Consider the following 14,629-nt stretch of genomic DNA (forward strand, 5'->3'; position numbering starts at 1 on the left):
ATTTTTTTCTCGTCTAGACTAAGTTTCCAGAAGTTCCTACATATACATGCTTTAATTAGATTCACTGTGAATCAGTATGAAACCTGAGGATACATTTCCTTCCAGTAATTCTACTGAAGCTTTTATATAAAAGTCCCAAATAATTAAGACAACGACTCTATAACGCTCCCTCCTAATGAATCTGATGTCAATGTTTAAAGTATAGAAAATGCAAACGAAACTTTAATTGGCAAGACGAACGGTTATTAGTTTATCGCCACTCTACACCAAACAAAAACGGCGGGCTCTCCGCGATTTACACTTTTGTAAACAGCAGCCTTGCAAAGCTCCCACCACCACTCTGACACGAGACTCACAGGAGGCAGGTCTACACAGCACCAACAAGCGCTCAGCAGACTGGTCCATACACCTGGCTCTGCCCTGGGGTGGCATCACCCAAACTACCATGTGCAGAGAGGGGCTCCCATTGGAAGCATTCGCGTGCCAGCTTTTGAAGAATAAAGTAGAACGCTGACGTTAAAATCCACTAGAAACCTACAGCTACGTGGTGTATGAGAGAAACAACCAATGAACAAAAGCAACCAAGGAAGAGTACGATTTGGTAACAGGTGTCACTGACAGGACCACAGAAAAGCACTAAGGAAAAAACGTTTTCACTAGGGTGGCTTTTTTTTTTTTTTTTTTAATGTTTATTTTTGAGAGAGAGAGATCAAGAAGCACCAGTGGGAGAGGGGCAGAGGGGGGGGAGAGAGGGCGGGGGAGGGGAATTCAAAGCAAGCTCCATCCAGGCTATGAGCTGTCAGCACAGAGCCTGAAGCGGGGCTCAAACCCACGAACCGTGAGATCATGACCTGAGCTGAAGTCAGACCTTGACTGACTGCGCCAGGCACCCCATCTTTTTTGGTTTAATGTTTATTTTTGAAAGGGGAGAGCACACAGAGAGGGAGACAGAGAATCCAAAGCAGGCTTTGCGCTGTCGGTGCAGAACCTGATGTGTGGCTCGAACCCACGAACCACAAGATCATGACCTGAGGTGAAGTCAGACGCTTAACCGACTGAGCCACCCAGCGGCCCCTAGGGTGAGCTTTCATCAACATCCAACACCTCCCTCCCACTCAGATTTCACAGATGCTCAGGACACAGCCCCTGTGGGGTGGCAGGGACCACAAGGTTCTGGACTGAAAGAGACGGTCTCTGCCCTCCAATAAGTCAAAGTCTGGTGATGGAAATTTAAAGAAACACACTTTAATATAGTAAAAGATATAGGACAGAAGGAAGCCATAGAAGGCTTGTAAGTGTAAGCCAAGAACTGGGGGCTGGGGAGTCCCAGGTACCAGGTGTCCTGTCTGAGAGGTCAGTACCTACGAAGGTTCAGGGGAAAGAGGGATTGCAGTAAACATAAGGAACCTCGAGTGTAGACAGAGGTGAGTGCAGACAGGCAGTAGGCAGATCACAAACGCTGACGCACGCCACGCTAAGACCTGCACGCCAGAGAATAACAATCCTATCGGCATCTCACCATGGCGCCTGTTGTTAGAGGCTAAGAGTGGGGTCAGGGGGACAGGTTGTCACAGTAGATGAGACCCAGTCAGTGGGATGGGTTGTCACAGCAGAGTAGACCCTGGTCATGAAGATGGGTTGTCACAATAGACTAGACCCAGGTCACGGAGATGGGTTGCCATAGTAGATTAGACCCCGGCCAAGGTGAGAAGTTAGACATGTCACTGTGATTTCTAGGAAAAGTTAAGGTACCAAAGTTTCAGGATAATGTAATTAAAAAACACAGCTACGAGTTATTTCTTGCAGACTTTAAACAGTGACATCAGCTTAATTCTAAAGGGAGATAATCACTCACTTGCGTGCCAACATGCCATCTTGACTCAGGGGAAGGAGTGGAGCTCCACGAGCCTAGGGGTTGTGCTTGATCCCTGAAGACTATTTTAATCTATGCCCGGGCTCCCTGGCAAATGGCCCCAAATCTAAGTGCGCCTGCACAGAAGTGTGCCATAGATGGGACCATCGTGTCAAGTGTGGCGGGAAGAAAGAGAGGGAGAGGGACAGACAGGCAGGGCAAACACTGACTTGGACTGCAGTGTCAACAGAGCAGAAACCCACGAGGATGCTGAGGACTTGGTCACTGACTGGTGGGAGACCAGAGAAGGCCAACGACAGGAGAGGCATGGACTTCTGGCTGGGGGTATCGGGGCCGGGGTGAGGCAGTCAAGGACAGTTAGAGGGAGCTTACCTTTGGGCATACTGAGCTACCTGGGACCTCCAGCTGGAGCTCAGATCTGGCTGGGCATGCAGATTTTGAATTCATCAGTGAGAATACCATCATCAAAAGGGCAGGAAAGCCGAGAGACTGAAAACGCTGAGAGAAGCAGGAAGAAGGGAGTGCACTGCGAGAATGAATGGAGGCGGAGATTCTCAGCAGGATGCTCAGCCAGCCCAGGAGCCTTTAAGCCAGCATCCAAGGGAAGCACCTCCACAACCATATTTGCCTTAAAAAAAAAAAAAAAAAGGAAGCACCCTCCCCTGGAAGATAAGAAAGATAAGGACTGAAAAGCATGCAGCGAATCCTTCAAATAAGAGCCCATCCAGATAAAGACATCAATGAAACTGAATACACAGACTTTAGAAGTCACCCCACATATACATGGGGAGGGCAGCATGATGGCATCATTCAACAAATGGCACTGGGGCAACTGGGTTTTCATCTGGAAAATATAAAACTAGCTCCATACCTTACCCCAAATAAATTCCAGATGGCTCTGTTAAATGTAAGAGGAGAAACTGCGCGAGTTCTGTACCAGAAGGCACCACAGGGAAGGTACACGGCATCACAGGCCCATGGCCGTAATCCATCGCGGGCGTGATGATGTGTACAATGCAGAAAGTATAAAGCATTTCTACTGATGACACAAAGGCCAGTCGCCACACAAGATTGATAAAAAGAGCGCTAAAAAGAAACTGCATGGCAAAGTCAACAGGCAAGAAAAAAAACCCAGGAAAACAAATACTTGCCACTTCGACTAAAGACAAAAGGACAACTTCCTTGAAACTTAAAGAGCTCCTAACAATAAAGATCAACAACTCGGCAGAAAAGGGCAAAGGATATGGAAAGCTTGCCAAAAATAAAATGCTCTTTTTTTTAAAAGTTTATTTATTTTAAGAGAGACAAAGAGTGAGCGGAGGAGGAGTGGGGGCAGGGGTGGGGGAGAGACAGGCTCTGAGCTGTCCCTGCAGAGCCTGAAGCCTGCTTCAGAGTCTGTCTCCCTCTCTCTGCCCCTCCCCTGCTCACGCTCTGCCCAGCTCTGTCTCTCTCAAAAATAAACATTAAAAAAAAGATGTTTTTTAATGTTCAACCTCACCCATGAGGGGGCTCACCCATGAGAACGAACCCACCCCACCCTCAGAGATGCTGCCCCCCAGCCATGACCCCCGCCCCCTCTGCCGCTGGGAGGTGTGCAAACAGACGCTCGCACATGCCACCCCGGGTTCCAGAAGACGGACTGGGGCAGTTGCCTGCACTCACACAGAGGCACACACCCCGTGGCCTACCAGCAGTCCCATTTCCAGGTTTCTAGTCCCCGGGTACACACGCATCCAAACACGAAAGGCCGCACTCGTGTCATGTGTAACATGTAAATGACTGGATTGTTTATGATAGTGGCATGGGAACCAAATGCCCTCCCTGGGGACCCACGGAACCAGAACGAAGACGCCCCGTGGCCTGATGTGGACTGCATGTCCAGAAGAGCTGCCAGGGGGAAGAAAGCAAGGCACAGACCTGTGTGCGGAGCAAGGCACCAGTTACCTACTTGTAAATACACAGCAAGTTCCTCTGGAAGTTTCTACAAGGAACAAAGAAAGAGACAGAACTGGATACTAGGAAAAAGGTAAGAAGTCTCGTTTTTCTTACGTGCGAAATAACAAGTATCTACACGCAGGTAAAGGAGAGAACGCGGCCCACACCTCGAACTGCCCTGTGTGTCCTTCTCCCATGTGTGGAGGAGGAGGGAGATGTTTCACTTTTGTCTTTTCAGTTTGCACCTCTGGTTTTGTGTTCTATTTAAATTTTTTTAAGTTTATGGAGTTCCCTTTAATAAAAATAGATTTCGCCAAAAAGGATGGAGGCAAAAGCCAGGTTCCAGGAGGCCGAGGTGGCAGCGGAAGGTGAGCTGGCTCCAGTCTGTATCGTCTGGGGGGCCGGGCAAGGTGCAGCACCTGTGGGAAGATCCTGTCTGTAGATGTGTGCATAGAAGGTTTTAGAAAAATGTGCATGTGCTTACAAGTGCGTTAAAACGTCAGAAGGATACACAGCAAGTTGTTAAAAACGGACACCCCCGGCAAGTAGGAACGAGGTGGGCTGGGGGAGGACTTGGTAACGAAGGGACAGACAGTGGACAACGCGGAAGGAAGGGGTTCTGCTGTTTCCAAGACAGGTAAGAGGCCCGTGACAACACTGATGTGCCGAGTGGAGAAACAGAGGAGGTCAAAGACCGAGGCGGGGGACTTGGGGGGAAGTGGGAAGGGCAGGAAAGGACAAAGTTCAGACACCTGAGCTAACACCCTCCCGGAGGAAACAGAAAGATGTGACCACAACAGAGACTGAGGGACGAGCCCGTGAGAGGGCCCGTGACGGAGAGAGACGCTCTGCCTCAGGACCTGAAGGAAAAGTAAGGAACGGTAAGGACGCACACAAGACATTTTGGGGGCTCGTGATTTTTCTATGCACCCGAGAAACACCCACCTGAAATCCCAAACACGCTTCCAGGCGAGATGCTTAGTCCAAAGGGTCTCTGACACCCAAGTGCCCACCCCCACCCCCAGTTTAGAGTCAGGGCCTCAGGCCTGCGCTTCTCCTGGGGGCCGCACTGGCAGGCCGAGGCCCACCCCGTACAGCCTGATCACAGATCGGAGTGGCTGCCAGAGCATCAATCATACGAAAGATACTCGGTCCGCCTTTGTCTTCCCTCTACACCACCTGAGGCCTTATAACTCAGAACAAAACAAACTGCTTCAGAATTAGCCTATTTTATACCATCCATTCAAGAGAGTGACTGAATCAACTCCAGCCGCAATAAAAAAAAGAACTAACCTAGTTTATTAAGCTCCTGATTACGCTTTTTCACTGTGACAGGAAGTAGCTCTGCGACGCAACGGGTCTCTCCACACACAAGACCTCGTGGGGACCGGGGGGGAGTCGCCCTTGCTGTCTGCACTGCCTGCAGCAGGTTGGCGTCGGGAATCAGAAACCCTCGACCTGTAAACTTGTCAGGCGGCTCGTAAACTAATGAGAGAACTGGTGTCCTGAAAGGTGGTTTCTCAAAAAAAGAGAAACGTCCCAAGGATCTTTTTTCTGAAATGTAATCCATCCAAGGCAGAAAAACAATACTCAAATAAACTATTTCCCCGAGACATCACAGAAATTTTGACTCACAGTCTCTGGGAGGTCAGCAGCCACCAATTTAACAAACAAACAAAAACGTACCTTCTACTAGCTTGCCTTTAAAAATGTAAGACTCATACAACCTGGTTGGTAGGAAAAAAATAGATTAATCCAAAACGTCCTCAGTCCAAAAGGAGGGGGGACGAAATACGCAGAACTGAAGAGAAAATCAGACATGGGTAAAATGAGGCCCAAGTAACTAGCGAACTTCCAAAACCGCAGAAATAAGGCAGATGTTGACGAGTGCCTGTAACCGTGCTGTAGCGCATGTAAGTACCTCCACATTACTCATTACAAACGCAAATCAAACTCTACACCAACTACAGCGGCAGCACGAAGGTTTGTGGAGCTGGACGCAGGGAACATGAACTTGTGCACATGACAGTTGACAGTCAACAGCCCCAACGTGGGGCGGGGGGGGGGGGGGTGGTCGAAGGACAGTAACCAAAGGCCCCGCGGTTCGGGTCACCCTACCGCACAACGGCGGGACCACGGCAGCTCCAAGCAGATGTGGTCGGATGCGCGTTTTCAATGAGTAACTACACCACCGCCACAAAGTAAAACTGCCTCCCGGGATGTCTCAATGACCGTCGCGTGCGCTCACTGGAAAAAGAAGGCAGTCCTCGGGCCTCTGAGAGCTGGCCAAACACGAAGTAACAGACGAAGTGGTGCAGGCGGCCAGACTGAGCTCAGATGCGGGGCTCAGACCCCCATCAGCGCCCGGAGCCAAGTGCAGAACGGGAGCCACCACTGTGCCTTCAGGTCACGGCTCCTCCTTAACATCAGGGATAAGAGCAGCTGCTCTGGACAGACTCACTCCCTTCCCGTGGAATGCCAGATCCTCTACAGCGGGCAGAGCGTCAGGTTAGAGAGACCGGAGGCGGCCACTCACACCTCACAAGGTAACCAGGGCACCAACTACCAATGCTCCACCTCCGAACTACAACGATTTTCAGCAGCTTAGGGAAGCGATGAAACACAGCCAGCTGGTGCCTGCCTGAGGCGAGACGGTATGAGCAGTATTTGCGTGCAGCCGGTGTCCACCGTGCCTTCCCTAGCGCTCTTGGGTGCAAACCCCAGGACACACGCCCGAAGGAAGACCACCACCGCACTCCCGCACCAAGCACGCCGACAAGGCTCGGCACCCGCTGGAAATCTCAACGTCACGCAAGTCGTCCGGCTGTGATCTTCGCCAGGAGGATTCCGAAACACCAGGGTGGGGAGGCAGCTTTCCCCCGCCCGGTCCGGCTAGAGGGGAGGCTTCCGCCGGCTCTGGACCACCACACTGGCCCGACAGCACCAGGCCCGGGGCTCGGGGCAGCGTGCTCTCAGCCACCTTCAACAGCAGCTCCCAAGAGGGGCGCCATGCAAGGTGCCTAAGCACCCACCGGGCGGGCTTGGATGGAGACAGCGAGGTCCCTCGGGACAGCCACACGTGGACAGTGCTTCAGAGACGACTTGTGAAGCGTTAGGTGTAAGGGATTAAAACAAGAGCCTATTAGCCCCGAGCTAAGAATGAGCACGTGCAACCACCCAAGTGCCCATCAACCGATGAGCCGATAAACAAAATGGGTCTATCCACACAACAGATAGTATTCAACCCTGAAAAAGCAGTGAGGCACGGACACATGCTTCAACAGGAATAAACTCTGACAAGTGGTGCTAAGTGAAGGAGGCCCGCCACAGAAGGCCACACATTGGAGGACTGTGTTCGTACGACACGGCCGGGACAAGCACAGGCTGCCCAAGCAGAGGAGGAGGTAGGGCGTTTGGGGGGGGGGGGGGGGGTTGGGGGGTGGGCAGGGACTGCCGACAAAGGTGCGGGGCTCCTTCAGGAGGTGATGAAACCGTTCTGGAAGCAGAGAGCAGCAATGGGTGCACGACTGCGTAAGTGTATTAGAAACTATTTTTAAGCGTACACTTCGAAGCAGTGAAATTTTATGATTTTTAAATTAAATCTCAAAAAGCTGTTACTTGAAAAAATAAGCATATACCATAACACATCATCATCTTATGTAAAGGAAAGACTGCGAAGCGTAAAATTAAACTTTTCCCACAACCATGGCTTCACACTTAAACAGGAAGAGAGTGTGAGTCCCGCCGACCCCCAGCACCAGCTCAGGAGGAACCGCAGACCAGCACACCCATGGCACCTGTCGGCCACTGGGCACGCAAAGCCACCGCAGTCTGCCGCCGGCTTTGCCCTTCCTTCCCGAATGTGAAAATGTCGATTTTACCTCACTCACACTCTTAAGCGCCTTCTGCTTGTCCTCCGAGCAATGAGGACTGTTAAACAACAAGGTGACTGTATCAGAAGACATACTTATAAGAACTGCTACTTTACAGAAGGTAAAGAAAAAACCAAACCCACGTCTTTCTTTCGAAAGGGTTCAGAGCAAAATACAACTGCTGACAAAAGAAAGGCAGGTGGAGCCTTACCAGGGCTGCTCTCCCGGGACGACAGAAAATGTTAGATTCAGAGACCCCAAGAAGGCAAAACGCTCAAATGTTCCATTTCACCACAGAGGCCGACTCCAAGCAGCAAAGGGTGCATCGGGCCTTAACTTTAACAGAAAGTTAGATGAATGTGCTTGAAATTAGTTTAGCAGTGACATAGGGGAGGTGGGGAAAACGAGGCACCGTGGTTGTTCGGAAATGTGAAAGCAACAGCCGTAAAGTTACTCACCATAACCTCATTATTGATCAATTTCCCATGGATCAAAGCTCCAAGCAACTACTTAAAAATTAATTTAGAAAACATGAACTCAAACTCAAACTTGGGGCGCCTGGGTGGCTCAGTGGGTTAAGGGTCTGACTCTTGATTTTGGCTCAGGCCCATGATCTCATGGTTCATGAGTTCAAGCCGTGCACTGAGCCCTGCGCTGACAGTGCAGAGCCTGCTTGGATTCTCTCTCTCTCAAAATAAATAAACATTAAAAACAAAACGAAACAAAACACAAGACAGAAGTATTTCACTCCATAACAGCGTGCCTGGCTTAAGTCTGCACTCCCTGCACATGCTGTGGGCACGTCAAGTGTGACCTCACGTAGCCCCCCGACAAGCCCAGGAGGCAGGTAAGCTACCTCTACTCCAGCAGGGAAACACCAGGAGGAGGGAGGGTTCTGGCCAAGGTCACACAGCTGGCCAGCTGGCCGTGTGTGGGCAGGGGTGGGGGCAGACTAGCCCTTCATGTCATCAGAGGAGTTTCTCACCAGACAGAAAGGCTCTCTTCGAGAGCGTATTTTCATTGCAGGGCTAGCGCCTGCCCCACCAAAACCATCATCGCCATCTTCCGCTTCTGACAAGTGATGAGTCTGCACACACAAAAGAATCCCCTTCAAGAGCTGAATATGCCTGGACAAACAGCCCCAGACGCTGGTGCACCGCACCCAAAGAGAAGGCAACAGCATGTGGAACTGACCACAAGGGACTGAAATCCCACAAACAGGTGACATGCCACCGGCACCCCAAGAGCCTACCGAGCCCCCCTACGGACGACCACAGCGCTTTCCCTTTGTTGTAGCTGAAACACCGTTTTCCTGCCCAGTGCACATCATGCGATTCAGAGTCACTTGAACACACATTTAGGAAAAAAACCACAGTCTCAGATCAACGCCACCAAAAACAGATAAGACTTAAAGCCAACAGAGGCACCACAACCACATCTTACAGAAGAACACGGAAGAAAAATAAGCCACAATCCGGGGTTGAGAGACAGTGGAACACCACCACCAGCAGAGCAGAGAGCACAGGAGTGTTAGGTGAGAACAGCTCAGACCCCGTGCAGAAGGCACCGGGCAGCACTCGAGCCGACAGCAACCTCTCCAGGGAGAGTCCCAGGGTGATATCCACACACACCACCCTGGGTCACAGAGAAACCCTTCCTCTCTCTGCACCGCTTTGGCACTGGGTCCCAGGGGGCTGGGAAAAAGGAGCTGGAGCCCCGAACGCTTGGTGTTTACATAGTTTTGAAACATGTAGAGGAAAGTTCACGTTTCTGAGGGAATGACCACGATGCCCTTCCTGCTTAGCTTGGAGACGAGACGTTAACCTCACATTCCTTAGGAGACCAACACCCTGGGGGACTCGGGAAGATCTGCCCCGACAAAGGCAGGCGGACCTCCAGGAAACAGCCGTCTCACAGGCGTCCAAGGCCCCGCGGGACAGCCACCACCCCACGGGGGAAAGGACACCTAGGCCGCGGGGACTCCCCGCAGCGTGCCCATCTCCCCCTCGACCGCGGCTTCCTTTCCTGCTAATAAACACCAGATTTTGGAGAAACCAAGGCGACACAAGGTATAACCCCTGTCGCCCAACGGAACGATGAAGGGGACAAAAGCGTTCTCGCGTGTCCAGCCGCAGACGTGAGAGAAAGGCACAAAGGGGCCGCGAACTCTGACCGCACACGCCGGCCCGCAACCCAGGGGGCTCCCCGGCGACCTCTGCGCGCCAGGCGGGTGCGACCGCCCACGAGGGGCCCTGGCGGAGGGGGGTAGTGGGGTGGGGAGAGGCTGAGGGCGCGCACCTTGTGGCAGGCCGGGCAGGTGGGCAGCGCGCTCTTGCCGCCGTGGCCCCCGCCGCCGCCGCCGCCGCCGCCGCTGCTCAGGCTGCTCTGGATCTGCGTGAGCTCCTGGCGCAGCACCTGCTTCTGGTGGAAGCTGAAGGCCGGGTGGTTGGAGGCCATGGTGAAGAGCAGCAGGAACTCATCGCCCGTGCGGCCCTCGTTGAGCTGCAGCCCGTAGTTGTGGATGATGGAGTCGATGTGCGTGAGCGTGCGGTACAGCACGCCCGCCGCCTCGCGCTGCTCCGAGCCCAGCAGCGCCAGCGACACCAGGAGCTTGCTGCGCACCACCTCGTCCGTCAGGTTGGTGAGGCTGCCCAGGTCGGCCGGGTTGTTGGCCTTGATCTCCGAGTCGCGCAGCGAGTGGTAGTCCTTGCGGGCCAGGTCCTCGAGGCACGAGCCGAGGAAGCGCAGCTCGAGCGGGATGCACAGGTCCAGCAGGCCGCACAGGAACTCCACGCGCTGCGGCGACGGCAGCTCCGAGAACCAGCGGTACACGCCGTCCCTCTGCAGCGGGCAGCGCTTCTCCACCATGCTGCCGCCCGCGCCGCGCCGCGCCCCGGGGCCGGGGGCCGCCGGCCGGGGCCGGGGGCGCGGGCGGGCGCGGGCGGGGGGCGCGGGGGCCCGGGGCGCGCCGGGGCCGGGGGCGCGCGGGCCGGGGCCGGGCGAGGGCGGGCGGGCGCCGCGGGCCGCGCCGGGGCCGGGGGCGCGCGGCGCGGGCGGGACCCCCGCCAGGGGCCGGCGGGAGGGCGCGCGCGAGGCGCCGGGGGGGCCCGGGGCGGCCGGGGCGGCCGGGGGCGGCGAGCGGCCGCGGGCCCCCCGCTCACGGGCGGGCTCCTGGCCCGCGCCCGTCCCCAGCGGCGGCCGGTGCGCGGCGGCGGCGGCGGCCGCTCCTCGTCGTCGTCGTCGTCGTCGCCCGGGAGGCGGCCGCCCCCATCTCCCCCCGCGCCGCAGGGTCTGTCACTGCGGGCCGCCCCCCGCCGGAGCCGCCCGGGCCATGCCTCCTCCTCCTTCTCCTCCTCCGCCTCCTCCTTCGCCGCCGCCGCCGCCGCCGCCGCCGCGCCTGGGCCGGCCGGCCGTTGCCGGGTCGGAGGCCGCGGGCGGCGGGCGGGAGGGCGGGCGCGTCGGGAGCGGCGGGCGGGCGCGGGGCGCGCAGGGACTCGCGGGCGCAGCGGCAGCGGCGGCGGAGGGATCTGCGCCGGCACTCGCTCGGCCTCGCGCTTCGGCCTCCCCGGTCCGCGGACGGATCCGGGCCGAGCGCGGCCGCGTTCGCTGCTGACGGGCGCCGGGACGAGGCGCAAGTGGGCGGGGTGGCCGCCTCTCGCGACAGCCGCGCCGGCCAGGCCCGCCCCTCCCGCTGATTGGCTCGGGCTGCCCCTTCTCGGCCCGTGATTGTTCCGGGTCCCCAATCCGATTAGCCCCCGCCCCGTCCACGCCTCCCCGGGGCTGTCGATCACGCTGGAGCCGCCCCGTCCCGCCCCGCGACGACCGGAGGGGCGGCGCGGCGGAAAACCCGGGGCGGATTCCTGGTCGCTTTTGTTCCCGCAGATCAGCGCGCAGTATTGTTTGAGGTGAAAGCCGGGCGTCCGACCTTCCCGCTTGACTCCCGGGCGTCGCCGTAGGGAGGAAGAGAGTATCTCCGAAAAGCTGCTGGAGCGGGGGCTCCGGAGACCTGAGCCGTGACGCGGTTTTCCCTCAGCGAGGCTGTGTGACCTTGGCCGAGTCGCTTGGCCTCTCTGAGCCCCGGGCGCCTCCTTGGAAACCGAGGGTAACCCTCACCGCCCCGGGGAGCGGGAGGGGGCTCGCGAGAAGGTCGCGAGCTCGCAGACGGCCTGCGCCCGCCCTTGCGAGCCGGCCGGCCCGCCTTGGGGTGAGAAGGGAGCAGCTCTCTCCGCAGACCTCGCCAGATGCGGCCATTGTTAAGTCAGCCGGCTGTCAGCGCGCGAGGACCCCCGGGGCACGAGCAACGCCCCCTCCCCTCCTGGCCTGTGCGCGGCCCCCACCGCAGGTGGAGGGGAGGCCGGGGCACCCGACCCCCGTGAGTCCTACAGCGGCAGGCCCGGCCCCGCAGCAGTGGTCCATTCTCCCTGCCCTTCCCCCTGGGTGCCGTCTTTTGACTTCTGGCGACCTACGACTCATCTGTGCGTGCCAGGCTCTGAGGCCCTGCCCTGCCCGCCCTGTGGAGCCTACATCCTGGTTCTGGGCAGCACACAAGAGCAAGGCACTGAATAAATGCATGCATTTCTGCAGGACGTGGTCCAAGGTGCTGGGAACTTCCTAGCAAGACATTCGCCAGCCTTGGGACCTCAAGGCTGGACAGACTTTGCAGAGCCACTCTAGGGAGAGAAGGAAAATGTGCTTCCCGCTCCCTGACCCCTCTCCACGCCTTGGGCAAAATTTCCCAGAGCCACCACGGTGTTCCTGGTCAGTGAAGGGAGGAGCAGGCATCCAGGTGGCAGTCCCAGGCAGTTGAAAATCCACATAGGCAGGAGGGGTGAGGCTGGTCCCCGTTGGGTCTCCCTGCCTCACTTCCCCGGTACAGTCTACTGTCTACAAGTAACCACATCAATCCTTGTTCACTCTGACCTCACCTTTTCAAGTCATTCCAGGGAAGTAGGCACATTCCAAAAGCTACGATAGGAGAAAGTAAAATAATATGGAAATCAGGGCAAGTCAACACGTTTGCCTCCTATTGGTTAATTAGGTTCCTTGGAGCAGAAAGATCTTGGGACCTTATGGCGCTGAGGTTCCTCCAGGGCAGCCCCACCAGGGCGTGAAACCTCCAAGCTGTGGTGTCAAGCTGACCTTCGTTCCAGTCCCAGCTCTGGCCAGCTCTGTGACCTTGGCCCTTCACCCAACCATTCCAAGCCTCAGTTTCCTCATCTATAAAAGGAAACCAGGAATCCTACTCCCGGCAGCTAGCAGAGATGCTAACCGGCCCTGGACAGCTGGGGAAATTGAACCACAAGTAACGATCGAGGTCCCCCAGCCCCTGACCGCCTTCTTGTCCCTTTTTTGCTCTGCCGTTTGCTATTTAATGTGTGTACTGGACAGCTTATGGATTAGGGTGTCCTTGTAATAGACAGAAAAGAGCAAGCAGAGACTCCCGGTGGAGAAGGCCATGTGAAGACAGAAGCAGAGATTTGGAGCCAGGGGTCGCCTGGAGTCACCAGGAGCTAGAAGAGGCAGGAAAGATCTTCCCCTGCAGCCTCTGGAGGGAGTGTAGCCGTGGGACACCTTGACTTTGGACTTCTGACTGCGGGAGAACACTTCCGTCGTGTTAAGCCCCAAGCTGTTTGCTGTGGCCACTCCAGGACAGTCTTACAAGTCTCATTTCCCCTCAGCCGTACTCCAGCTCAGTGGAGACTAAACCACTACCCTGCGGGAGCACACCCCACAAAGGGTTTGGGGGCCTCCAAGAAGAATGACACCCAGCTCCTCGACTTTAAGGAACAGACGCCTGGACTCCTGTTCTGGAAGCCGATGGCCGCCCATCTGTGGGAGCTTTCTATCAGCACACAGTTCCCTTCCCAGGAAACAGCCAGGAGCCTCCTGGAGGCTAAAGTGGACGGTGACCTGCCAGTGCCTCTGAATGCTAGAAATGCTATCTCTTGGGGCTGGCCGTGCGGCTGTGGTTTTCTCAGCCAGCTGCTGCCCAGGGCTCCTTCCCTAAAACAGCCTCCAGCCCCAAACTGTTGGGAGCTGGTCCCTTTCCCTGACTTCAGGTGGGACTTGAATGTTTCTCCACCTTCTACAGAGTGGAGGGCCTGAGGATCTGTGGGAGGAGGCTGGGGAGGGGAGCTCATTGTAAGTCAGAGGGTAGGGCGTTCTTCCACGTGATCAAAGGGGCTGTAGGTAAAAGGAAAGCAGGCCGTGTGTTCAGATGAGAAGAGATTCCCGGCACAACGCTGTGTGGACAGCAAAACTCACTCCCAGGCGTGAACATACCTGCCACGTGCCTAACTCGGGCCAGGGACCGACAGTACAGTGGGCCCTGCCCTCGGCAGCTTGCGGTCTAGGGCGAAACAATATGTCTGCCTATGTTTTCCAAAGGACTGGAGTGGAGTATAAATTAATACTATTGTTGAGAAAGAGAGAGAGAGACTTGGGATTCACCCCAAATGCCCCAGAGAAGCGATTTTGCAATGAGGATGGGCTGTGCCTGGGATGACTTCCTGTGTCTGAAGGGATACGGAGTTGCCGCGGTCCTGGAATGCGGCTGAGGCGAGAGCTCGGCCACCTGGACTCCAAGTCCAGCGCCCGGCCCCCATCGACCCGCTTCTCCGTTCTCGCGTAGAACCCAAGCCTAGGGGAGGAGCCTGGAGGCCATGTTGTGGCAGGAAAATGAAAACAGAGTGCAGGTCGCGAGTCCCATCAGCAGGAGAAGTCCTTGAACAGTGGGGCAGAAGTACACCCAGGCTCCCTCCTGGTTCCGCCACTTTACCTTCCCTTCAGGGTCTGTCGAGGCGTGTGCCTGGTCTCCAGCTGGAGACACGTGCTGATGTGCGTTTTTCCTTTATCCAAGGCCCTGTGTTTCTGACACAGAAAACAAAGGGACCCCAAACCCCTTCCGTGCCGGCCTTACGAAGTAGGTCCCTGATCTCACTGATGGCAT

The 14,629-nt window shown here is 56.0% G+C and overlaps 2 protein-coding genes across 15 annotated transcripts in view; one reads left to right on the forward strand and one right to left on the reverse strand.

The window, feature by feature from the left end:
* Positions 1–10,604, reverse strand: part of ZCCHC14 (zinc finger CCHC-type containing 14) — a 57,730-nt gene extending 47,126 nt beyond the window's left edge. For 2 of the 5 annotated variants that reach the window (XR_006702061.1, XM_045439925.1), the window contains exon 1: positions 9,979–10,601. Coding sequence is in view for 4 of the 5 variants with exons in the window: in XM_045439925.1 (XP_045295881.1) it covers positions 9,979–10,548 (570 nt within the window). In the remaining variant the exon portion in view is untranslated. Of the gene's footprint in view, positions 1–9,978 lie in introns of all 5 variants that reach the window. The other 3 variants (XM_045439923.1, XM_045439922.1, XM_045439926.1) reach the window with 3 other exon arrangements.
* Positions 3,882–14,629, forward strand: part of JPH3 (junctophilin 3) — a 166,402-nt gene continuing 155,654 nt past the window's right edge. The window contains exon 1 of one of the 10 annotated variants that reach the window (XM_045439936.1): positions 3,882–3,899. The gene's annotated coding sequence lies outside the window, so the exon portion shown is untranslated. Of the gene's footprint in view, positions 3,900–9,387; positions 9,750–11,310; positions 14,603–14,629 lie in introns of those variants that run through there. The other 9 variants (XM_045439932.1, XM_045439928.1, XM_045439931.1 and 6 more) reach the window with 9 other exon arrangements.

This window comes from Leopardus geoffroyi, chromosome E2 (genome assembly GCF_018350155.1).
Source record: "Leopardus geoffroyi isolate Oge1 chromosome E2, O.geoffroyi_Oge1_pat1.0, whole genome shotgun sequence".
In the NCBI taxonomy this organism is placed as follows: Eukaryota; Metazoa; Chordata; class Mammalia; order Carnivora; family Felidae; genus Leopardus; species Leopardus geoffroyi.